The sequence below is a fragment of the Grammomys surdaster genome, unplaced genomic scaffold (assembly GCF_004785775.1).
Source record: "Grammomys surdaster isolate TR1022 unplaced genomic scaffold, NIH_TR_1.0 125372, whole genome shotgun sequence".
In the NCBI taxonomy this organism is placed as follows: Eukaryota; Metazoa; Chordata; class Mammalia; order Rodentia; family Muridae; genus Grammomys; species Grammomys surdaster.
Window position 1 is genome coordinate 279,362 of NW_021620244.1, and position 25,850 is coordinate 305,211.

Sequence of the window (25,850 nt, forward strand, 5' to 3'; positions counted from 1 at the left end):
AGTACTTCTCAGTAGTAACACACAGAGAGCACTTCTCAGTAGTAACAACTGTATGTGCCCCATTCCATTTTCTAAATTTTGATATTGTTATAGAATTATCTTCCAAGAAGTAAATGTGAAAGACAAAAGTGAAAGATAACTTACATCCAGAAGTTTCCTATACTCTGGAGGAATAGTTCCTTCTTTTATACCCAATGCCTCAATGAAGGTAGAATCCATTGGGTCCTGGAAGAGAATCATTCATAAAGACAAATGATGCAGTTAATCTGATAAGAATGATAAGTGAAACCAAAGTACTATTCCAGTGCTGATCTTTCTGTATCTATTGATATGAAAAGAAATCATTCAGAAGTTAAAATCTAACCCTAAAATTCTACGTGCACACTAACAACTGTTTAATTAGGTTTAGAGGGAGCACCTGCACTTCAATCCACCATCTCTATCATTTTCTATTGAATTACCTTTTTCTCTGGGATTTCTTTTTATTTTTTTATAAACTCTAGAAGTAAATGTTTTGTAACTTTTGAAAATATTTTCATTTATTCTATGGTTTATTTTTATACTGTGACACATGTAGTTTTATCACTGACTACAAACTGAAGAGAATATTTTAAAAATATTGCAAATGTAGGAATTCATGAGAAATATACATTATAATTTTGCATGTTTTCATATCTATATAAACAGTATTTTGTTGCTCTGGTTTACTTTATTCAGAATCATGACTTTGTAATATAACCATGTTGATACATACGTAAGTCATTTTCTTTTTTTTTTTTTTTAGACCTTTTCTTGTTTTTACTGAACATTTATATATCTTCTTTACAAAAATAGCTAGTAAGGCAGGGTCTTATTGGGTTTTTATTACTGGGTTCTAAGTACCCTTCAGATATTGCAGATAAAAGTTTCCTATGAGATATATAATTTATTTATTTTTATTTTTTTATTTTTTAAATTATTTATTTTTATTTTTTATTTTTTAAATAATTTATTTATTTTTTCTCAAATCGTAATTCATTCACACAGGGGTTATAAACACAGAAAGGCAGGATGTAGGGAAGGGGATGACACTGGAGTATGGGTGTTCAGGGAGAATACAGATATCTTCCAGAACCGGATATTGGCTGGGTGAAGGTTCAGGGAACAGGTCACTATGACTCTGCCTATGACTCACTTGTCCTTATCTAAGTTGGTATTCTTTGCCAAGGCTACCTATTTACAAGGTCTATGACTACTCGGGCTGGTAAACTTCCACAAAAGCTGCCTGTTTACAATAGCTTATAGCCATCTGTTTCAATGTTTTTCCACAGAGACCCAAGACTTGGTATTAGTATACAAGTATGACAGGCCTATTGCTGCTTTTAGGCCTATGGGTGATTTTAGGCCTTCAGTGTGTAATCAGGGCTGCCCCTGACAACTCCTCCCTTCTCTAAGTATAGAAGGGCTGTGGCAATTCTAATCTTGCAAAGGAGGGGATAGAGGCCTGACCTCCAGTAATTGAAGGGGACCTTGTAATGGCTCCGGTCCCCCTCATTTTCTTTTTCAAAAGCACTGAATAACTTCCTATTTTCTGTTGACCACATTGGTTTCAAATGTTCTGCCATTATCCTTTACTGTATACAGAGGCAAGGCTTCCAAGATCTCTCTGGAGGGGTTTGTGACTGAAGGGAACATCTCTTTAGAACCTAATGCCTAAATTGACCTGTCAGATTCTTAAACCTTTGGCAATCTGGTTGAGTCAAAGGCACCATGTCATGCTTTATGCTATTTTCCTAATTTCCTGGTAGACTCTTACACTATTTGTTCATTAATTCTCTATTGAGTTGTCTTTGTCTCTGTTTTTCTATTTATTGTAAACTATAGAAACAAATATTTAATGGCATCTGTTGAAAATGTTTTCATCTATTCTACAACATTTTTAACACCAGAAAAAAATTACATTGTTCCTTGGAAATCAAGAATAGATTAACATAGTATCATAAGGATCTAAAACTTATTTTAAGTTCAAGTCTACTGCATCAAATCTAAAGGACAGAAAACAAGACGTTCTGACCTAGTCAGTTCTTTCAGTGAGAGTTTTAGCATTGCCAGACATATTCTGAATCAAAGCAACTGTGTAGTGTCACAAGGCAGACCATTTCTACCCTCACCACTGAGTTTGGATTTTAATTTCAATTCCGATACCCTCCTGCTTCTATATAATCAACAGAAAAGGATATGCAGTCCTATGTTTGATAGTCACAGCTTTATTTGCTTTCCTACCCATTAACAATGAATGCTTACTGCCACCCAACACATACCAAAACTACTGGTCCAGTGTATGGTGGATCATCTTTGTTAGTATCTTCAGGTTCACCTAAGGTGTCTATCAGGTCATCCAAGGCAGCATCCATGCCTGACTAGAAATGGAAGAGATAAGATATGTTATTTGGTAGATATAATTCCCTTGATTTTTAACTACTAAAATGTATCAAATACTGTAACTTTTCCAAGTCCAAAAATAGTTAAAATGTAGTTCATTTTTAATATGAAGATGCAGAGTCCAAAATGTCAATTGGAAAAATAAAAAGCCACATTCAGGTAAGAATCATCATTTCAAAAAATTCCAAGTCATTAACTACAGCAACAAAGGTTCACAAAAGCTACCAAGCCACTGTATTGACTGACAGTCAAGAAGGAAAGAGACCAAGACAATGCAAACATGAGCCATATGGTACTTGTTGCTTTTTAGTATCCCTCATTGTTTCATTCTAGCAAAATCTGTAGACAGCAACTCTTCCAAAAAGAAGTTAAAAAAAATTCTTGTATTTTTCCATTCTTTAATGAGCATTGTTGTTGTTCACAGACTTGCCCAAAAACAACCCTGTAGAGAAATTATGTGAGATCAATCCTAAAGACATGAATTGCCAGTTTAGTTTGCCAACATAAACTTAACATATTAATGAGAGGTTGCTGTCACCTTATTCTGTAGTTATGAATAGCTCATTCTGCACAGGCACCTAACGTAAAAAACAGCCCCTGTCTTTTCACCTTGGGCATCTTTTCTGCTGTTTCCAATAGCACATAAACTCTGTATATTCCTGACTTATGACCTGTATGACACTTACTACACACCTCAAACTTAAAAGTGTCACTGAATATGTCTGATGGTTTCCTTTTACAACTATCACAATCCTAAAATGGTCTTAGGATTCATTGGATTATTGATATGTGTAACAGAAACTAGGGCACATTAGCTTTAGACTATTTCTACCTTTTTATTATTACTGTGGTTTCTTGTGGGAGGGGGATAGATTTTTTTTTAAGTACCTTATATTCTTTACCAATAGAGAGCCAATACAGAATACTTAGACAACCCTTAGATGTCCCCACTCTAAAACCAAGATACTTGCTAAGTCTCAAACAACTATGCATGTTGCTAAAGAACACATTATTTCCAGAAGAGAAATGTAGGGCAGTGGGCTGTGAGAGGCAGCTGGGTACCTGGTCAAGCACAGGTCTCAAACCTAGGATAATACCCTAATGGGATGGTTGGTGTTCGGCCTTGCTCCTGGCCCCTGGTTGCTTTCACTTATCCACAGCCCCTCCTAAAGAAAGGTTTGTGGCCTTAGGTCAGGTAACACAGGTAGCACAGGCATGACCACAGGCTGTATAGCCTCAAGAGATCTCCATATTAATGAGATATCTAAAGGCCAGGAGGCATAGCCAATTAAGGATTCCTTCCAAGATCCTCCTCCATGCAAAAGATATTTAACCTCAGGCCCACCCTGAGGACATGGGGTATAGCTTCATTCAACTTTCTCTCATTACAATAAACCTTTTAAAACCATGGACTTCCTCGAGTCCTTGGGGCCCTCTGTGGAGAACCATAGGGGGGTTTCAACCAACAAGCTACTGCCTATTCTCCTGCCAGAGGACCTCTCTGCATTCCAGCCATGGAGGCCACCAACTCAAGCAAGTTAGCTGAGCCAGCCATGACCTAGCCAAGCAAGTAGCTGTGACCAAGTGTCTCACTTCCCAGCAGAGTGCGGAGCTTCTGTTACGTTCCCCTCGGCTGAGGCCGGTCCAGCCTGGATGCTCCCAGTCCCAACCACTGGGAACCCAGGAGTCTGAAACCAGTCAATCTCTGGACAGGGTCCCCACCCAAGAGCTCTGCCCCCACGGGTCTCAGACTGTGATCTCCCCATGCCCGGAGTGGAGTTCTGCATCTTCTTATAGCCCAGCATCTGCCTGGTGCCCTGGCAGACACGCAGGACTCACAACTCAGTGCAACAGGACCCACACCCATGCACAAGTTACAACCCCACAGAGAAACTATAAATGAACTTGGTGAAATAAAACTAGAATTTTCAAAACAGAGGCTTATACCATAAAATGGTACAAATAGTGTGATGGTCACATTATCAACTCAGTCATAACTTTTTAAATTTTAAGTCATTACATTTTTCCTTTAAAACAACAAGAAATCAGGCTGAGACAGGCAACAGAGGATACATGTCTGATGATGAAGTGTCATTTGGTCTCCATACCTTATCAGAGGGCTTGTTCAGTGGGGACTCCATAGGTAAAGCTGGAGTTAATGATTTAGTCTCTTTTTTCTAGAGGGAGTGTAAAAGGACTTTAAAACCTTTCATACACCTTTATTCATATATTATTCAAATATTAATAGCCTAGATCATGTACTAGTCCCATGATCAGCTCTGGATGGTAATAGCAAATGCTTCAAAACTGCTACACACATGAAGCCTGTTTAGTGACAGGGAAGAGAGAGTTAGAGAGATCAGGCTCAAAAAGGAAAACAAATGTATCTGATTTGTGATAGACTGGTTTAAGGACTGATAAGTCAAATGAAAGATATGAAGAAAGGCAATTAAAATGCTGTTTGGTATATGGAAGAGATGGAGGTTAAGAGAAGGGAGAAGAGGGCAGGGAAGGGAGACAGAAGAGAATAGGAAGGAAAAGATCAAGAGGAAAAGAGGAAGGAAAATAGTAGAGATGAAGTGACTTTCCCTGGGTTACAGAGCTAGGAACAAAACCATGATCTGCACCAGGATTGCCCGGCCCTTTGTCCACCACACTTGTCCTGGGCCTTGAAACCCTACAAGTTGTTTCCAAAGCTGCTTCTGGTAGCTGCTGTTCCCTGTGTCTTTGTTTCTGCTCACCAGGACAGCTGTGTTTCTTGCCTTGGTAGCTCATAGTTCTTTTCTTGATTTTCCTCATATATATTCTCCTTTTACTATTAATTACTGCAGTTCCTGCAGCTGGAAACTTTTCAACCTGCAACCTTCCTGCCTCCATCCAGATATAACCTCTGAAGATGACCCTGGGGAGCACCACTGTGTCAGTTCTTGTCTCCCACATCTGCCACAGCAAAGCAGCATTCTGATTCTGCCCTTGTAATGCCACCTTGTGCATCTCTTCTGCTGTTTCCAGTAGCACATACTCTATATTCCTGACTTACAATGGTGGTCTATGCCAAATCCTCTAGGGACAGGGAATCTTGGTAGGAATTATATTGGTTAAGTTATTTCATTTAGAACCTTCCTGGGCCATGTACCATTTGAACATATCAATTTCAGGCAGCAAATCTCAAACTGCCTGAATTTGTATACCAGCAGTGACATACACAGGTGCTTGAGAATTATAAATCACTTCCCTTGTCCTGTGTTTTCATAGTCATATGAGGACAATGATGGTAACTACCTCGGGGTTACGAAGGTTATGTTAATGTTTGATAGTTGGTAAGTATGATGTAAGCACTTGCTATATAATTAAACACCAAATTAGCAACTTCTATGATTTTGGTGCTAAGAACATGGTGCCAGGTGCAAGCCAGAGTCTGAGCATCTGAGCCCCTTCCTAGAGTCAGCTGCCTCTTTGTGTAGTTGTGTGCACACTCACAACTCTTCCTCATCCCTTTTCCTGTCTCATCTTTTCCTTTCTATCTCCTGTATCTCCATTCCCTCCTCTCTCTCCCACTTCTCTTCTACTGTCTCCCTTTTTCTGTGCACCACAAAATACATTAATTATTTTGCTATATACCTTTCCTTAGGCCTGCCAAACATTTAAGTTCAGTCTAGCCCTAATCAGGCACAGTCCTTTCTCCACATATATTCTATAAGCTTCTGCTGATTTCTCAAAGTAACCAGAGGTCAAGCACAGTGCTGTAAATCCACCACTCTACTCCTAAGCAGGCACTTGCTCTCAGTGTTGACCCTGTGCTTGGACCACATACTGAGAACCTCCAAAAGCTTGGTGCTGTGGCATCTATCTTGTCTTACTTCAGTGTCATCAGCCTACTTATGCCTTATTCGGAAGCCCTAGCACATTGTACATTTTCTTTACCTCTGCCCTCTTAGGCCAACTCTTTCCTAAATCTGAATGTTTTGCCTCTGCAATAACTGTGAATAGCTCTCCTATTTTCTTCTATTATAGTTCTAAGTTAGCTACATAATGACTCACCAGCACCACTGAAACAGCCCTAAGCAACCTGCACCTTCCTGTCACTACCCACAAGCTCCTAAATTCTCCACAGCACCCTTAACCTGTCTTTCTGGTCTTACAGCCACCTCTGGACTTTGTGCTTTCTGACACTAGAATGTGCTTCTGCCCAGAACTCATCTGAAACTGCTCAACACCTCAAAGTGTTTGCAAGCCTGGAATGCCAGATGTCCTGCAAAAACCAGGAGCTCTCTCTTGAAGTTCTGTGAGTTCCCTGAGCCAGATGGAATCCACCTTTCCTCATAAAATGTTTCTCTAGGTGGGGGCTGTTCTTAATGTGGCCAGCACATTCTCCAGTCAACTCTAATGCTACAAAGCTGCCACATACTAAAACAAGACAGGTTTGATTAGTCCTACTGAGATGGGTATGAATCAGGAGTAAAGTAAAATCAAATACTTATGGAAAGTCCAGAATCAAGCCAATCAATAACAGAATTCCACGTAACCTTTTCTCGTTTGGATCATTTAGCTTTTACTGATAACATGGGCTAGTTAATTGCTAACATCAAACCTCAAATTTTGAATATACTTAAAAGTTTGTGTTGTAACATATCTAGTTAAATCTACTTTTTTCAAACTAGTTCATTTAAATACACACTAGATTGGTCACAAGATTTCCCAGGGTGATAGTAAGGTCTTGAGATAATATACAAGTAATCTATCACAAAACCCCTCATATGTGAGTTTTTACATAAAAGCTTTTGTAAGTTTGGTTAAAACAATATGCCTGGAATCTCAAGATCCAAGGAAGCAAGATGTTTCAGAAAATTTTACCTTTTTCTGTGACTTTCTGCACACACTCAGACTGCCATCTGAAGCTCCTCCAATGCAGGATCCCTGGGACTAGTCAACACATCTAGAATCATGCTATCAACTCACACCCTTGCTGTGTTGTGACTTAGTGTCAAGGCTGCTGTAGTGAACATTCAAAGCTGAGCATAATGCCTACTCAAGCATTCATGAAAGTTTTATGTCCTTGATTTCATACCTGTGAACCTGGAAGGCAAGGCCTGACCCAACTTATATTTTAATTTCTTTGGTGTTAATATCAGGTCTTGGAAGTCAGATGTCCAATAAGTATTTACTAGATACATACATTTCAAAATTTCCTCTCTGGCTCATGTTATGTCTGTATATGTGTGCTCACCTTACCAACCACCTTGTCTGAAGCAGTGGCCAGAGTCACACCTCCAGCCACACTCTTTCCACCAGCAGAAGGACCATCTTGAAATTTTGTCTGAGAACAGAGATATAAGAGTGACAGGATTAAGTATCTTTGACTGTGATCAAGATCATGAGCTTCAAATGTCACCAACATTTGCCAGTTTGTTCTCACAAAATCACTGTGGAGTTTGCTAGTTTTCTTCTGCAAAGTTGTGTGCAATATAGGGCTGGTCTCAAGAGCCTACAGGGTCCATTTAGATCACACAGATGTGAAAACATCATTACACCTGGCCAGTGAGCTTAGTGTTCTGTGGCACACTGTATCCCACAAAGGAATTGTGACACTCCTCTCCCACTGCTGTCATCTGAACCCAATTCTTCAGATAGTCTGATTTTTAACAGAAGCTATAAATTGAGATTTTATGTGAAATGCCCTGACATCTTTACCTAATTTAAAAATAATTTTAAAACAGTTAAAAATAATTTCCAGCATAATTGTAAGCCAAACAAACAATGTGTTTATATTTAACTGCTGAATCACATATTTGTAAACTCTGATATAAAATGTATTTTGAAGTAGGCCTAGTTTTATCTTCCAAATATTCTCAGTGAGAAGCTTCTCATACATTTCTTTTTCTAAGAGCAAAGTGTCTTTAATTGTGTAACTACAGAATCAATTTCTGAGTTTAGGTTTCATGTGTTCATGTATTCTACAAGATCATAAAAATGCTTCAAGACTTCTGTGTAAAGAAGCAGAAGGAGTCAGGTATTCTGTGGTTCCAGTTGCTTTGAAGACTGAGGCAGGAGAATTATTAGAGGCCATGGATTCAAGAATAGATGGAACACACACACACACACACACACACACACACACACACACACAGAGTGGTGGGAGAGAGCAACATACAGACAGATGAATAGACCCAGAGAGACAGAAAAAGAGAGACAGAGAACAAGAAGTATGAGCAATAGTTCCCTGGTTGAAGTTTATAGGGGCCTAGAAAACAACTTCATTTCAAAGTTTTCTGCTTGGGAGACACCAGAGTCATTGACTGGCCACGATGGGCAGCATGAGAAGGCTAAACAGTGCATTTGCCTAAATCTACCTGCTGGCCTTCATTAGGGACTCCATTATCCCATATTCCCTACAGTGCTTCTTGCAAATCCAAAGCAACAACAGCATTGTGTCATTACAATACCAAATGCATTCAGTGCAACCTCAAAAATTCAACTGTACACTTTGGGCCAATAGGGGCCACACCTAATAATAAGTTGATATTAGTGTCTTCATATTTATCAAGCTCACCTTTGATTCTGATGATTTCTCTGACACCATCTGTTCCTTTGATCTGGAAAGTGCTTTTTCTTTATGAGCATGCTTACTTCCTGTATCTGATGTATGCTTGGGAAGATTTTTGGGCTGAAAGCACATAGATATATTATCAACATGATGGCAGTTTAAAGCAGTTTAGATACTTTTCTTTATAGAATAAAAGCTATGTATAACAGTTATGCTTTTTACAGTTTTGAACTGTGAAAATAGCAATTAGCGTGAGGTAAATGCCATTGTACATTAGGTACAAAATCTGAAATACTGCAAATCATCCTAAAATCTTCATTAAGAATCACTGAACATTCCAGATGGCAGTGGATAACAGAGACAGAGGCAGGCATATTTTTATAAATTCAAGAGAAATCTGATCTACAGAGCTAGTTCCCAAACAGTCAAGGCTAAACTGAGAAACCCTGTCCTGAAAAGAAAATCAGGATCAGTTGAGGAAACAAGTCAGTCTCATATCACAACAGATATTGCTACACAGGATCAAGTCCCAGCAATAATCACTGACCTCTGACCCTTCCTTTGGCCTTCCTTTAGACTTTTTTTCATGATCCACAGGTTGCTGTTAATTTCAAAGAAGTAAAAGCTGTATTATTGTATTAAAATCTACTATTCCTATAATCACAAATTGCCCCACGAATACAATCCTGACTACATGAATACAATCTCCTGTCCTCAGGAGGAACTCCAGGCATACATTGTGGTCAACAATGACCAGCCAGCAGATTCCATTGGTGGCCATTATCAGACACAGAAAAAACAAAGACACACACTTGCTAAATTTCTGGTTGCTCTACACATTCCCTCAGATTGATCAGTAGATGCCAGGCTATCTACAAAGGCATCAAAAGCATTAAGTTTGCTGAGCAGTGACACTCCACATCCCACTGCATTGATTTTGAAGTCTTGGTCCATAGGAGATGAAGTATGATCATATCCCCAAAGGTCCAATTCTTTTGACATTTGGTAGATAAACCATAAGCATTGGAATGTGGAACAGAAGACACTTTTCACTTTATTTTTACATGTTTCTCTATAGAATCAACTATTCAAAGGCTGCAGGCAGGGTCCCTTTTACAGAATTAGATAAGCCTTACCTTTTACCCCATGACCCCATCTATATCTGGGCTTCCAATGTTTCTCTTTGTTCTGTGACCTACAGAAAACCTTACAGTCCCAAGCATTTGCTTAAACAGTTGAAATAATATAGTGCAACACTGTACTAAAAAGAAAAATATGTTGCTCCTGGCACCATGGAATCAACCTTTCTATAGAGGCAGGATGACTTTGAGACTGGACAGCCAAGTGTCATAGAAGCAAGAGGAGTTGGTCTCAGGGGAAAGAGCCTGAGTGACTCATATCATCTCTACCATCCCAGAGAAGACTGTCAAGATTAACCCCCCTGCCATCATCCAAAGATCTAGGGGCAGGTTCAACACACTTCTCCTAGTGTTTCAAGGTACCTATAACTTGCACTGTCTTTTTTCCTTTTAAAATTATTAGTGTATGAGTACACACAAATGTATTATGTGTGTGCATGCATGTGTGCCTATGTGCATGTGTTGTTTATGTGAATGTTATCATGTGCACTCCTGTATGCATGTACATGTGTATGTTTATGTATAAGTATATATGTATACATGTGCATGAATACATGTGTATGTTTGACTGTCAGTGTGTGTGCACATGCATATGTCATAGTGGTGTGGTAAAAGTAAAAGGCAAGTTACAGGAATTGATCTTCTCCTTATGTTGTGGCTTCTGGGTTTGAACTCAGTCTTACTAGCAAGTACCTTTACTTACCAGGCCATCTCCTCTGCTAGATTTTTCCTCCTTTGTTCCTTTCTTTTAAAAAAAAATGTTAATTAGAATCTTTTTTGAATAAAATAACCTATGAAATACTTTTTGTTTATTGTTTATAAAATATTACATATTTTAACAATGTATGAATTCAATGCTGTAAGATTTTATATGTAAGTATTTTATTCTATGAGTTTATATTCTACAGAATAGTCAAAGGTATTTAAATTAGCTGACAAATCCCTTTACCAATAAAGGAAACTATTCTTTCATTATTATTTTAAAAGGTTCAGAATAATTCACTCACAGACTTAAACTATTTACCTCACTCGATTGTGACTTCTCAGACTCTGTTTTCACAGCCTAAATTTGGGGGAGGGAGGAGAACAATAATAAAAGAGGGAAAAATAAATTAAAAAGATATACTGGAGATAATTTACTAAGAATGTAATTGATTTTCTTCAACTAATAGTTTGGTATTATTATCAATATAAAGCTTATTACTTAAGTTGATCACACACTTCAGATATTGCTATTCATATGGCAGGTAACCATGTGTGTATCAAAGACAAATAGAGAGTTTTACTAATAATACTGTAGTAAACATATAAACAACATAAAAAAGCTTTCCCCCTTCGAGTCCAAGGGCTCTGTCCTTCTAAGTCAGTCACACACACACACACACACACACACACACACACACACACATATATATATCAATGAAATACTTACCCTGGTTCGGGTACAAAGTGTCAAAGAATGGGGGGCAGTGGCAGAACCAAGGGACAGAGAGCAGGAAAGTTATTTTTAGTGCCAGCATGTGCTTGATGGTTAAGCCTAGAGGAAGTCTGTAATGGAATCATGCTATTACGGAAAACCGTGGGCTGGAATAATAGCATGTGCTGAAGTGACTAGTAAATAGAGATGCTGGGCACAATGAACTACATCACCTGTTCTCTATGCCTTTTCTTACCGGGTCCTTCCATCTGTTTGTTGACTGGAATTGCCTAATATAAGAGCATAGCCCCAAGAGTAATTTAATTTGTATCTGACAATCTACATAATGGACCAAAATGTTCAAATCAAGACCGATACTTCTGACCTAACACATCCCCATGCATAAGTATCTAACTCCATGAGGATTTAGGCACATAAACACTAGCGTACCAAGCAAGTCTTTCATTTTGGGTCTATAATTTTTCATGAGGATTTCCATTTATAAAATTAATTTTTAAGGTTTCTTCTTTGTGTAAAAACTGTTATAATCTTGTTTTTTCTATATATATTTCCAATGTTTGACTATGACCCAACAAACAAACAAACAAACAAACACACAAACAAGTCACAAGTGTCATCATTATAAGCTTTCTGAAATTCCATCCATAGTTTTAAATACAATTTTGTAAATTATATTACATATTCTTAAATGTAGAATGGTATTCTAAAGTTCTAAGCATGCTTCTGAAGAACTTTGTTTTACACAGCTTTAACCAGCTAAAAGTGACCTGTCCAAATATGCAAACAGCAAAACCTCCATGAATACATACAACCAATATTGATGGAGGCAAGATAAAAATCAGCACAAACTTGATTCGTTCTTTATAAACGTCCAAGGTGAGCAACCACAAAGCAGTCCTCCTGTCTCCTGCTGCTCTTCCTCTCTGGGCTGCTCGAGATGTAGCAAAACCTCTACTGAACTTTTGTTATCTGAAGAAGCTAAGTCAAATACTGTTTTAATTTATCATCTCTAGGGCTTTGAGGTGAAAGTACCGTCATCTTCATGAAATGCCTCCTAGTTACACCAGTATTTCTATTGGATGGAGGGAAAAATCAAAGTTCATTATCAACTGTTTTTCTAAGAAATCTAGGGTCCCTTCACACTACATATCTACTGATGAATTTTGTTTGTGTTTTTCTGATTGTGAATCGTCTTTTAGTTTACACAAGCTTAATTTATTAAATAATTTACAAAGAAATAAGCCAGGTAATATTGTCATAATTAGAATATATTAATGTCTTCCATTTCACAATTTGGTAATCAAGATATTGCTTGGGAAATCTTCAAACTAAAATAAAGATTGCATATTCAGACCTAAGCAGCTATTAATATACAATGAAATCAATAATCACAAAAATTATTTTTTGTAGTAATGGTATGAAACTCAATACTAATCAGACAACTAATGTGTTAGGGTCCATCAGATCAGAAGCACCAGGACTTTAAGTTCAATTAACACATAACTAGCTATGTTTCATGACTCTCAGAAACAATAACATGCCTCTTTTCAGTAAATAATTCAAGATCTAAAAAGTGAAATAAGTTCCCAAAGTGGTGTGAGACGGAGCTAGAGTTGTGCATTCAATTCCGGTGCTGCATGGTCTCTTCCTTGTCTAGCAGTTCATTCACAGTGGGCATTTGCTATGGGACAGACACAGTTCATTGTTTCCCTACACAATCTTCTGAAATGGGTGCTATTATCATTTTTCTTTGCCTTGGATCAACTGGTATCCTTTTCTTTTGCTTCTGTGGTCACTTAGTGAAGTTTTTTACTTGTAAATGTCTACCAAAAACATTACAATTATTACCAAAAACCAAGAATTCCTATTCACTCAGTTCCAGGAAATTTAGAGAGATTATCTCTTCTTTCCAAAATGTAATTAAGGGCAAAAAATTCCAGCAGTGACTCTTCTTAAAGAGTCTCAAACAACAGAGGATAATTTGCACATGTTTCCAACTCAAGAAGAAGATGCTGACTTCTAGAATGTGAGTCCTAACCTAAGGAGTGCATCTGTCAGTGAGCAGATTGCTGACAAGCAAGTTAAAGAAACATTCACTCAGCTTATCCCTCGAAGGTTCTTTACCTTAGTTTCTGTAGTACTCATACTGGGAGACTTGCCAGTGGCAGCAGAGGAAGCTGTCACCTAGAAAGAAAGAATAAAAGTCAGAGTTGCCATAACCCCCCCTTAAATTTGCCCTCAGCTTTTCTTCACCACACTGCCCTTACTTTCCACCAAGGTTTTCCCTTGTTCCAACTGGTATTGCCAGCCAGTCTTTGTGACCAGATGGGTTCACAAAGAGTGAACTGTCTGTTACATGCTACATAATACTAACCAGGAGGTTTTTTTTTCTTTTAATCTTCAGTTTCCCACACACAATTTTTCTTCATTAGATAACAATTACCTTGCAAATTTATAAACTTTGTTATAACTGTTAATATTACTTTAAAAAGAATATGTACTATGACACTTGTTAGAATCCTTTCATAACTTTGTTTAAATCCTAGCTAGGTGTTATTTTCTAGCACCTGTGACTTTAAGTCTCAGTTTTTCAGACATGTAAAATAGGACATAATGTCTATTTTGCTAGTTTTATAAGTATTTGTGATAATTGTGTAAAATGTATATTATATTATACTAGCACATTATTTCTAATATGAAGTAGTTTTTGTGAGAAGGAATTCCCACATGCCTTTGAATACTTGGTCCTGCACTAGTGATTTTTGAAAACTATGAAACTTTTTAAAGTGGAGCTTGGCTGGAAGAAGTGAGCCATTAGATAGCATGGTTATGGGAGGGCTGTAATCACCAAAACTATGAGCTGAAATAAACCCTGCTTTCTTTACATAAATTATTTCAGGTATTGTATCACAGCCACAAGTAACTATATATATTATAAAATTTGAAGAAACAAGTACACAACACAAATGGCAATTGTCCTTTTAATGCCATATAAGGAAAAGAACATGGAAGACAGGGTATAGAAAGAATGTTGCTGTATTACCTGTCTCATATTGGCTCTTCCTTAGAGCATAAGACTTAGCAACTAAAAATTGAAATGTTCTCCTTTGGAATGTATAGTAGAGGTGGAGTCCTGCAAGTGAATCATTAGTGATGCCCAAGCCTGTGGATGCATGCAAGTATTGAGTATTATTCCTTATTCCTTTACTTAGCTTGTATCATGCTGATAATATTAAAATAGGTATTTGCCATTTTGGCAAATGCCAACTCAGGTTCACTTAAACCCCTTCACATCTGAGTCCATTAGAATTCACAGTTCAGGGATTTCATCTCACACAAGTTGCTGATTTAAGCAACTCACTGTCAATATAGCTGTAACTCTATTAAGAAGGTGGGAAGAGTCTATAATGTGGGTTCTGTCTTCAATGCCTGACCCTGAGCCACTTCAGAAGCTATGTCAAGAGGCATCATAAGCCTCTCACTGTTCCTCTCTCCTTTTCTCCTACTCAGAGTCCCAATCAAGAGGATTGCAGTATGACTCTGCTACTACCTAGTTTCCATGACTAAAATCACTTACCCACAGACTTCGGCTAACACTAAGGTAGCTCAATTAGGGTAACTTACAGATAAAGGATCATAGTTTTAGCACACTGTTCAAACAAAAACACATGAGCTTACTTTTTTTTCTGAAAACTCATAGGCAGCAGTCAGGTATGTGTCCCAACAGCATGTGTGCATATTCTCTGTCTGTCTGTCTGTCTGTCTCTGTCTCTCCAAGCACTATAATAATCTCTCTTACACATTCTCTTTAGGATAAGAAACTAGAACATATAAAAAGATAGATTTTCTTTATAGCTAAATTAGTGGAGAAATATATAAATAGCCATATTTTTCACAGAGAATAAAATTTATTGGGGGTTAAAATGCTCATGCATAGATAAGCCTACCTCTTACAATGTAAAGATAGAAATGTTCAATTTCTAACCAAATTCAGTAAGTTTCCATTGCTTCAATGGTTTTCTTCATCTATGTCAAAAAAGCAGCAGAAACAAGCTGGGTACACAAATGTTTTTTATGATGAAAATATTTAGGCAAAAATTAAATTTTAAAATATTTTTGTCATTGATTTTATTTGTATGAGTATCTGCCTATGTGTAAATATATATATATATATATATATATATATATATATATATATATGTGTGTGTGTGTGTGTGTGTGTGTGCATATATATATATATATGCTATGTGTGTGCCTGGTGCACAGAGAAGTCTAAAGATAATATCATGTTCCCTGGAACTAGAATTATGGATAGTTGTGACCCACAATGTATGTGCTTTGAATTGAACCAAGATACTTTGCAAGAGTACCAAATACTTTTCTCCATGTGACTATCTCTCTGGTTTCATCAAATGTTAATTTTAAACATCGAAATTTATTAAAATATTTATAAGATAACATATCTTTGGATTATTCCTGCCCAACTACTACTCCATTAAATAATCCATAAAAGTGAGCCTCATGTCCAATAATGAAGACATTCAATGGCTCACCAGAAATTATTAAAACCTCTCCATATACTCCATGCAATAAAGAAGCATGGTCAAAATGGGACTTAGACATCAGCTACACCTGCATGGGATCCTCCATGGAAATTCCACATTAAGACATATAAAATTTTCCAAAACTGAAATATAAATACTGATTTTTTTAAGGACTTGTAAATGGAAATGACCCCACCCCATTATTATCCCTCTCAACTCTGAGTAATTACACCTCGTTCAGCTCTTATTCTATAGATGAAGGCAAGGAATGTCTAATGTTTATTATCTCATGTAAAAGACTGAGTGAATATACTTTCATTTTGTATCATCTGAATTGCCAACTATGAACGTGAATATCAATAGTGAGTAAAAAGTCATGAAAAGTTAACTCCTAGATCTGTAAAGAGTATAATGAGCAATGACCTTGTTAATGACTAACACAGACTTTAAAAAGATGAGAAAATGGAATCTCATATCCAGGGTTCACCACAGTTTACTGGTTCCTTCAGTTTATGTGGAACACAGTGTGAGCCTGTGTTAAGTTCTGGGGATGTGTGGTGAGATCAATAGATATGTCTTTGCCTTTGTAAAAGGCAAAAGCCTTGTCAGGGTTGACATGAGTTAAACAATCATTCCAGCAAGTCAGAGTCCCATGGGAATTCAGTCTATGGTATGAAGGTATGATAGATTATATATGGATACAGGATCAGGGGGAACCATATAAACAAAAAGCCAGGGAGATGCATCCATAAATAAGGCATGCATAGCAGTACATGATAGCACAAACACCAGGCTCATCATGTCCCAGCACTGCAATGCCTAGCACTCATGCTACTTTTCAATATTCTCATACATTCACTGAAATACCTCCATGGAGCTAGCACTGCATGTCAGACTAGAGAGCAACTGAACCTATACATACCCTTCCAAACTCAAGCAACGTCCAAGCACCTAGAGTAGAACTGATTATTTCTGTGAGCTACGGAAGGATCAGAGTAACATGCATCAGAGTAATTAATGACCTGATAAAAATAATTCACCATTCTCCCATCAAAGAGCCATAATCTAAAAAGCTAATAAAATCTAATTCCTCTGCTCCAGGAATTGAAAATATATACAATAAGACATAACTATCACTTTGAGTAGTTGAGTTCAATGACGTCAAAACAAGTAAACAAAATAAACAATCACACCAAGCAGTTTTGTCTCATAACTTAAATGATGTAGCAGAAGTGTTAAAAGGTTTCTCGTGGGATAAGACTCTTAACAAACGTCCAACACAAGTGTGTAACACAAGTTACATTAAAATAAAACAATGCTGATAAGACATTAGCTGTAGAATAAAAAAATAAACATTTAATTTTTAAATTAACCTATATTTTCTGGCATTATTTTAAAAAAATCTTCTCAAATTTGCATATTCATTATTGTACGAGTCCCAGAAATTTAATAAATGAAGTATCAGAAATATTAGAGAAAGATAATTTGCTTTTAAGACCCCTGAAAAAAACAGAAATGGTTTTATTTCCCAAAAGCTTCCCATTCTGGGCATATAAACCTTCCCTCCTGCCACATCTCCAATGCTTAAGCAGAATGAGCAAAGTTTCCTACTGTGCAGTATATTATAAAAACCAGAAATTGCTTCACTGGCCTTTAAAGTTCTTAAGTCTCCAGTATTGCATCATCTTCATTCCCAATCCTCCACTACAGAAATACCAGTACATCATATCCCTGGGACATATACCATAAAACATCCCTATCTTTGTTATTATCATGCAGATGTCAATGGTAAGAACTTTTTTTTCTCTTAAAACATGCATATCTAATGTGCTCTTTAAGGTACATCTCCCAGTTTTCAGCCTGGCATCATAACTTCTCTACCTCAGCCAGTCTTGCTGAGAATCCTCCTTCAACTCCAGGCCACTCCATCATAAAGAGGAAGTGAACATTATTGCATCATGAATGGTCTCCTCCACCAAATGGATCTCCTTTAAACAAGCTGTCTGTTGACATGCAGTGGGTATGCAGTTCATACCCACTACATCTCTCTCTAGGGCCTTCCCCTGAATGTGTGTGTCTACTGAGACTGCATGAGAAGGGAAGGCCATTTGTGAAGGTGGAATAAATTTTGCTTCTGGGAGCCCCTGAGGGTTCTTATAAATGGGAAAATGTGAGAGAGTTGAGCTTCTGACAAAGGGACAGGCTTCTGGAAAAATCTTTTATCCAGTCTCTTGACATTAATTCCAGGTAATAGAAAAATTATTCCCTCAGCTTCTTACTTACTACAAAGCAGAGACTTAAACTTAATACTTGGCTGCCAAAGGCATTTGGCTTCTTCCCAGGCAAATTTGCATGACTTTTATGATCCTCACTACCTCCACTGGAGCCTGCCAGCCTCACTTATAAAGCATCTTTTATTTGTCTGAGGTTAACTGTCATCTCAAATGCTCATTTTTTAATAAATTTACCTTTTCTATCTCTTTCTGAACTCTGGCTGTCTGGTTTAATTCAGCTGTTCTGGCTTGAAATGCCTCTCCAAGCTGACTGACACAAATTGGCTTCCCTTGGTTGCTGACTGAATTGCTCTGATTGGCCTCAAATTGACTGTGGCAATCTGTTCTAATTTTCTGTCTCTTTCTCATTCTCTGGCTTTTTCTGTTTTCACCTGCAACCTACCTGTCTCTGCATAACTGTCCCAGTAAAACACTCTCTCTCTCTCTCTCTCTCTCTCTCTCTCTCTCTCTCTCTCTCTCTCTCTCTCTCTCTCTCTTTCTCTCTCTCTCTCTCTCTCTGAATGAGTGCTGCTCTTTTAAGTCATTTCTCTTTTTTGTCTGTTCTCATGAAAGTTGGGTGTATCCTATCTCTGACTCATTCTGTCAAATTCTTCTCTGATTCATCATTTTGTCTGCCCCTCAATTATATATCTTTCAAACATGGCTGATTCCTTCTACAAACCAAAATTATCTTCATTGATTGAGAGTAAAAGTATGTGCTAAGGATGTGTCTATATTCCAGCCAGAGGGATTAAAGATGTGTGGCACGTCTGCATTATAGCTATATTACACAGACCTAGAAGGTCTTTGTGATCTCTTGTCAGAGCAGTCATGTTTCTGGATTAAAATTCCTCTACACTCACTTCAGTCTCTTTCCTCACCTGTACCTGATGGTTTAGTTGATAAAATACAGAGTAGAACACCAGATGTTCTAGGTATTCTTCTCCTAAGGTAGACCTTGCTTCCTTTCCCAAGATGTCAAATGAGAGTTTTAGCATATCCCCTGACCTGTAGCATTGATGGGCCTTCATACTCTTGGGCGAGCCTTTATTGAAGTTTATCAAAAACATCAGGTTCAATCCCTATACTGTTCTTTTCCACTTGACAAGAATCAATCCATCATCAGCTTTATCATGAAATATTGACTCTTCTCTATTGCCTGCTGTCACACTGAATGTCTTGGGTTCCTTTCTCAACTGTGCTTTTAATAAGAACTTCAATATAGTCATCTAACATGCAATTTCTTACAATGATATAAGTCCTATAAATGAACATGGAGGTTATAATAATTACAATAAGAGATCTCTAAAATGAAATGGCTAAAAATTCATTCAAAATCAAACACATAAGAATCATTGTGGGCTCTACAGCATTAAGGCAGAGGCTTTGGGATGTACTGTGAGCTATATAGCTTGAAGGGCTCAAGGAAGGCAAAGTGAGGAACTTTGGTAGGATCTTCCCAAGTGGAGGCTGGCAGAGGTCTGCCTTAGTTTCAGGCCTTCCTGGAGTTGAAGATGTGATCTCTCTAGCTTCCTGGTCCTGCCATAATGCCTATCACTCAATACCATGCCTTCCCAAACATAATGGATTATTATCCCTCTGGATCTTCAAAGATGGGATCTCTCAGCTTCTTGCTCCTGCTGCTATATGTGCCTGCCATGTGCAGCCAGGTCTCCATGCTATAATGGACTCTTACTACTCTGGAACCGCAAGCACAAATAAACTTTCCTCCATAAAAATAAAACAAAACCAAAGAAAAATGTGGGAGTGCATAAGGGTATTCTGGTTCATGGCTAGGCATGGTCTTAGAACCGGGAGACTCTACGTGAGAACCGGTAGGTGTTCGCTGCGCCCCCAGAACCCAGAGTCCTGATGCGCAGTCTCGTCTCCACAGAACTACATTGTTCAGTCACGTAGGCCATTACAGCCCCTCCCAAAGTGCACAGGTAGAGGGCGTGACCACAGGCCTCAGGACCTAGGGATTTCCATTCTAATGAAGGCCAGAGGGCGGAGCAAATTAAGCATGCCTCCCCAGATCCTCCCCAGATCCTCCCCAGATCCTCCCTCCCTATTTAACTCGGGACTGCCCTGAGTTTTACAGGGGTACGCCCAGATCCATCCACCATCCGCCATGACAATAAACCTTTTGGAACCAAGGACTTCTCGTGTCATTGGGGCCTGCTGCAACCAAAGCCTCCAGGTCACTGGAACCTCAGACGTTTCTCGTGTATGTGGGACGTGTATGTGGGACCCCCCAGTGCAGAAAGCCTCTGGGATTCCACCGCTGCGGCCTCCATTTTTTTCCCACAGAAAAGAATAATTGTGAAGTACCTATCCATGTCACATGATGGAACTTTATTGTGACCTTGATTCTGAACACATGACACAGCCAATCTGCACTGTGCCTGCAATCATATCACTTAATGCCAATAAACACTTCCAGAAGCACTTCAGCTAAAATTGCAGGCTACAATTATATGCATTACAGAGACTTTTTTACGGTACATATAAAGTTTCTTAAAGGCATACAATGATGTGCCTTAAAGATAATAATGATGTGGAAAACAGACACTTTTGACATTTTCTTGTTATCATTCCTGAACACTCAAGAATTGGATTAGTTTGAAATACATTGTGGTAAAATGTTTGGCTTTTAAAACTGCTCTTTGAATTGCTGACTTGAATTTGACAACATACAACTAAGTGAATTTTGTCTTGGTATTAGGACAGAATTTTCAATAACTTCTGAAAATCGTCCTACACATACTTCTGACATTTTTTACTATGTATTATGTAAAACTGCAGTCTTAGCTCTGAAAATTATAAAATCAAATATTGACCAAATCCAAACTACACTAGTGTCAGTGCTCAATCAAGAATTAACTCTTAAGACAAAAATAAACAACCCATCTTATCAGTTTGTAATTTGAATTTATCATTAATGTTAAAATTAAATGATAAAATTGTTTTAAAGTAAAATTTCCTTAAGATTTATTATCAACAAATGTTCAAGTTGTATACCTATTTTATATACCTATTATCCAGGGTTATATAAAATTTTCTCATGCTAAAATGAATCATGGGTAAAAAAAGGTTTAACAAGTTCTGATTAACAACATATAGTGTTCAGTATAATAAAATGTGAATCTGGTAACAGAAAAGCAAATGATCATTTAGGAATAAAGTTAGGCTATCTTAGGGAGAACACAGAAGTGTGCTGCTAGCACAAGGATGATCCTGAAAACACCTAATGTAGAACTAAATATAATAGACGATTAGCAGACACAGTCTGTATTTCTTGAGTATGGTTCCAGAGATGGTTAGTAAAGGCTTCACAAAGGAAGAAATTGTTTATTGCATATTTAATATAATGTGACCAATAGGGAGATGAGGAAGCACAGAATCACACCAGGAACTAGGACAAATGCTTTACATGCCTGTTTTCAGGGCACCTCTACAAACACTTAGGAGGAAAACATCATGACCAAGATTTAATAAATGAGCAGTGACGCTTGGAAGTTATGGAGCCTAGGTTTGAACACAAGGTTCATGGACAAGGTTCATGAATATTCTGCTAGGACAAATTTCATTTCTTAGCTTAAGAAAAACTAAAAATAAATGGAGGTTACAAAAACTGCAAATGAATTACTAAATGATTCTAGATAAGTAAAATAGCTTACACTAAACTTGGATATGGAGAAATCCTATACATATTCAGTTCAGAGTGTAGCTGATCTAGTACTTCAGAATGAAGCAATCTGGGAAAGGTGAATGGTGACAGATCATTAGAGAATGTCATACATTTATGAGAGCACATTGAAAAAGATGACTATATTTAAGATAAAAATAGAGTGTCAAAACTCAAATTGCTCTTGGCAGTAGAGCATACATGAAACTTTGGCCTCTGATGTAATCAAAATAAACATGCAAATGTTGCCTAGCAACTGGAACAATAGCCACAGCTGATGTATGATCTCAACACTAGCTAGGAAGATCAGAGAGTGGGTGACCGTCTGATTATGAGGTCTATCGCTGAACCATCATATAAGCTTAGAAAAGTCCACGTGAGTCATTAAGTCAAACTTAACTAGTAAGAATTTACTTACTGTGATTCAATTTGTCCCATAATGGCAAACAGTCCTGTGGTTATCATTGCTTTGAAGAGTTATACACTAATTTTATTTATCATTCTCAAAGAAGAAATTATCCCTGACATTGCAATGCCAGGATTACAGGTATACATCATAATGTCTGGCTCTGAACTGCGTTCTTAATAAAAACGTTAAAATGGCAAAAATTATAACAAGGTTTCCTTATCCAAGCTGACTTTCTGATGACTGAAATTAAAATAAGGAATGAAATAAAATGACACCAGAAAATTCAAAATATACACTGATAGTAACTAAAGTCTTTACCAATACTGAAGAGTTAGCATGACAGCAAAGAGAACAGTTAGTATCTGTGGGACTTGACTCTGAGTCTGGACCGCATGAGTGCCTTCAGCATAGTTCTGTGCCTATTTGACATAGCAGCAAATACTTTCCAGTTTATTATTAATTTACTCCACTCTCACTTCAAGCAGAAATGCAGTGAGATAAAGTATATTTTAAAGTATGATATATTGAAATTCAATTGAAATTTAATTTTATATGAACAATAGTGCCTATCTCTAAATTTGAGCAAAAGTCCTGTATTTCTTACATGGCAAGGGAATTTTTGGTTATATACTACTACTACTTCTATTATACAACAGTATTAGAACTATTATTAATATGTGCTACTATTATAAATATTTACTATTAATAAATTAATAATATTTTCTATAAAAGATGGCTAACATTTCTTTTTGTGCTGCCTATGTAAATAGTCTAAAGAAGACCAAGTAAGCCACTATCTTCTGTCTTAGTTAGGGTCATTACTTCTGTGGTGAAACACCATGACCAAAACCTTGAGGAGGGAAGATTTTATTTGACTTATTTGTTCATGTCCCAGTACATTGACGGAAGCCAAGCAAAAACTCAACAAAACCTGAAAGCAGGAACTGAACCAGAGTCTATGGAGTGCCACTATCTGACTTGCTCCTTGTGTCTTTCTTATTCTGCTCTCTAATAAAACACAGAATCACCAACTAGTGGTGGTATCATCCACAATGGGCTAGGCCTTCTCACATCAATAACTAATATAAAAAATGCCCCAGAGGTTTGCCAATCTTATGGGGGCATTTTCTCAATTAAGGATCCCTTCTCTCAAATGACTTTATCTTGCATCAAGCTGACACAAAACTAACCAGCAGATTTTCTGATTCCAATCAGTAGACTTAAACCTCATTTACTAAAAAAAATAAAATAATATTAACACAATAGGTACAATAAAAGTTTAAGTTGATTTCTAGTGCTTACTTAAATTTAGATACAAGTTCTACTTAGCTATGCATATAATTTATAAATAAACTAAATATAGAACTTTGTAAGGTCTGTCGACACACAATAACCAGAATCAAAGTGAATCTTGCTATCTGTGACACATTTAAACTCTCTGGGACTCTGGTTCTTCATTTATAAATATGTCTAATATTTATATATAATATATGTAATATATTATTAGATTAAGATATTAATATGTCTTAATATACATTCACCTTATGAATATACAAATATTGAGAAGAATAAATGAAGTGTTATGTGAATCATTTAGCCTATTAGCTGTTGAAACCTCCTCTGAGCACGCTGGAAGATAATCGGCTCACAGTGATGTCAGAAAGACACCTGATAGCTGGAACTGGAAATCCAGTTACTCAAAATGAAAGGAATCCTGCTGCAGGCCTTGGGCAGACTTATTGGCATAAAACTAGAAAATATAAAGAACAAATTAGCCACAAGCTAATATTGAACACCATCCCAAAATTTCCTGCCTTGAGCAATGGACAACTATGAATTTTAAAACACACTGTAACAAAAACAAAAGCCATACCTATTGCCATTAGACATTCAGAAATCAACTCACTTTCTCCATGTGGCTCAAGGATTTCAAGCACAGGCATCTACACACATAAAACCTTAATGATCACAGGCAGGATATTTTAGGAATATCTGACAGAAATATGTCTACAATACAAGCAAAAGGACACCTGGAAAACAATCTGCCCTGAAGAACTTTCAAGTTAGATGTTTCAAATGCCATGGGAAAATAACACACTATTCGTGAAAGTGAACACTTGTAAACACTATCCCCAGTGTTCTTTAAGAACTTAACACAGCAGAGTAATCTGAAGCAGACTTTACATTTTTCTAAGTTCAGAGACAAAGGAATGAAGATGCCACACCATGCATAGATAAAAGTATGAATCACACATACCCAAACAGAGGCATAAGAAACTGGAAGAGATAGCTGCAGACATTAATCTAACTACAGCAGAGAAAAAGAGACGGAGAATATTAAAAAGAAGTCATAGTGGTGGGCAGTATAAATTATGGCCATTAGTTTCAGTTCCTTGTTGTAGGCCTAGTCCTCTGAGCTGAGTACATCTTTGAATTGTGTCTTATTAAAAACGTACACCTCTAAAAGATTATATGTGACTAATAATTGCTAGCCTTTAAACCTGAATCATGTAAAATGATTTTATTTGCCCTGCTCATATGTGCAACATAGAAAAAGTTCATGTAATTAAAAAATGGACTAATAAATCTATTTTCTGCAACTTTCTCTTGTCATGCTTTTAACAACAGATGAACAAGTTCACTGCAGAACAGTGTTCTCTCAATGCTTTCTCCCACCACTCTCTAGGATATTCTTGGAGCTGGTTATTTAAATCACTTGTATCAGAAACTTCCCTCTATCACCGAGTGTGTCTACATATTAAGAAAACTTGGTTCATTGCATATGTTGCCTTCTATGTGATTCAGAACTCTAATTCTGACTAATGTGCTGTGCTGTGAAGGCCAGATGCTTACAGGCTGGATCTTTATAGTCTCATTCAGTGGTCATCAAACTATTAGTAAGTATAAGAATTTATCTACAGATTTAGATTTTTCAGTAACCATAACTGGGTGGCCAGAAAGAGGGCTTGAAAAATTTCTCAAGACAAATTTTAACAAAATTTACCCCATGGGAATTTAATGCAGATACTCTCTAGTCGACACTTCATGAAACACTGCTTCAATCCATTCCAAAAATTTCATGACATGTAAGTGCCATGGTTAATTGGGACTCAACCTAGTGACCCACATTCTCTGTTTAAGAACCTGTTCACTAAAGCACAGATCACTGTGTCTAAGAAGACCTTTGTTAGAGATAACTACATTCATCACTCTCTTGATATCTATAAGAAAGTCTCGTCTTGTACCAATGGTCCCTTTACCATTACCCTCATATATGACTCATAACAAATATGCAGTGGCCATGGAACCTACAAAACAGAGGCAAACTATATACAATTAATTCTGTGAACTCAATAAAAGCAGATATGAATTCTTTTCTAATATATGAACATCT

At 37.2% G+C, this 25,850-nt stretch overlaps 1 protein-coding gene across 1 annotated transcript in view; it reads right to left on the minus strand.

Moving 5' to 3' along the window:
* Nucleotides 1-25,850, minus strand: part of LOC114637713 (calpastatin-like) — a 108,763-nt gene that overhangs the window by 38,463 nt on the left and 44,450 nt on the right. Inside the window, exons 4-12 of the mRNA XM_028785985.1 lie at nucleotides 13,667-13,726; nucleotides 11,129-11,167; nucleotides 10,808-10,849; nucleotides 9,513-9,566; nucleotides 8,972-9,085; nucleotides 7,649-7,738; nucleotides 4,530-4,598; nucleotides 2,301-2,399; nucleotides 145-225 (exon numbers count right to left, since the gene is read on the minus strand). Coding sequence (XP_028641818.1) covers nucleotides 145-225; nucleotides 2,301-2,399; nucleotides 4,530-4,598; nucleotides 7,649-7,738; nucleotides 8,972-9,085; nucleotides 9,513-9,566; nucleotides 10,808-10,849; nucleotides 11,129-11,167; nucleotides 13,667-13,726 — 648 coding nt within the window. The remainder of the gene's footprint in view (nucleotides 1-144; nucleotides 226-2,300; nucleotides 2,400-4,529; nucleotides 4,599-7,648; nucleotides 7,739-8,971; nucleotides 9,086-9,512; nucleotides 9,567-10,807; nucleotides 10,850-11,128; nucleotides 11,168-13,666; nucleotides 13,727-25,850) is intronic.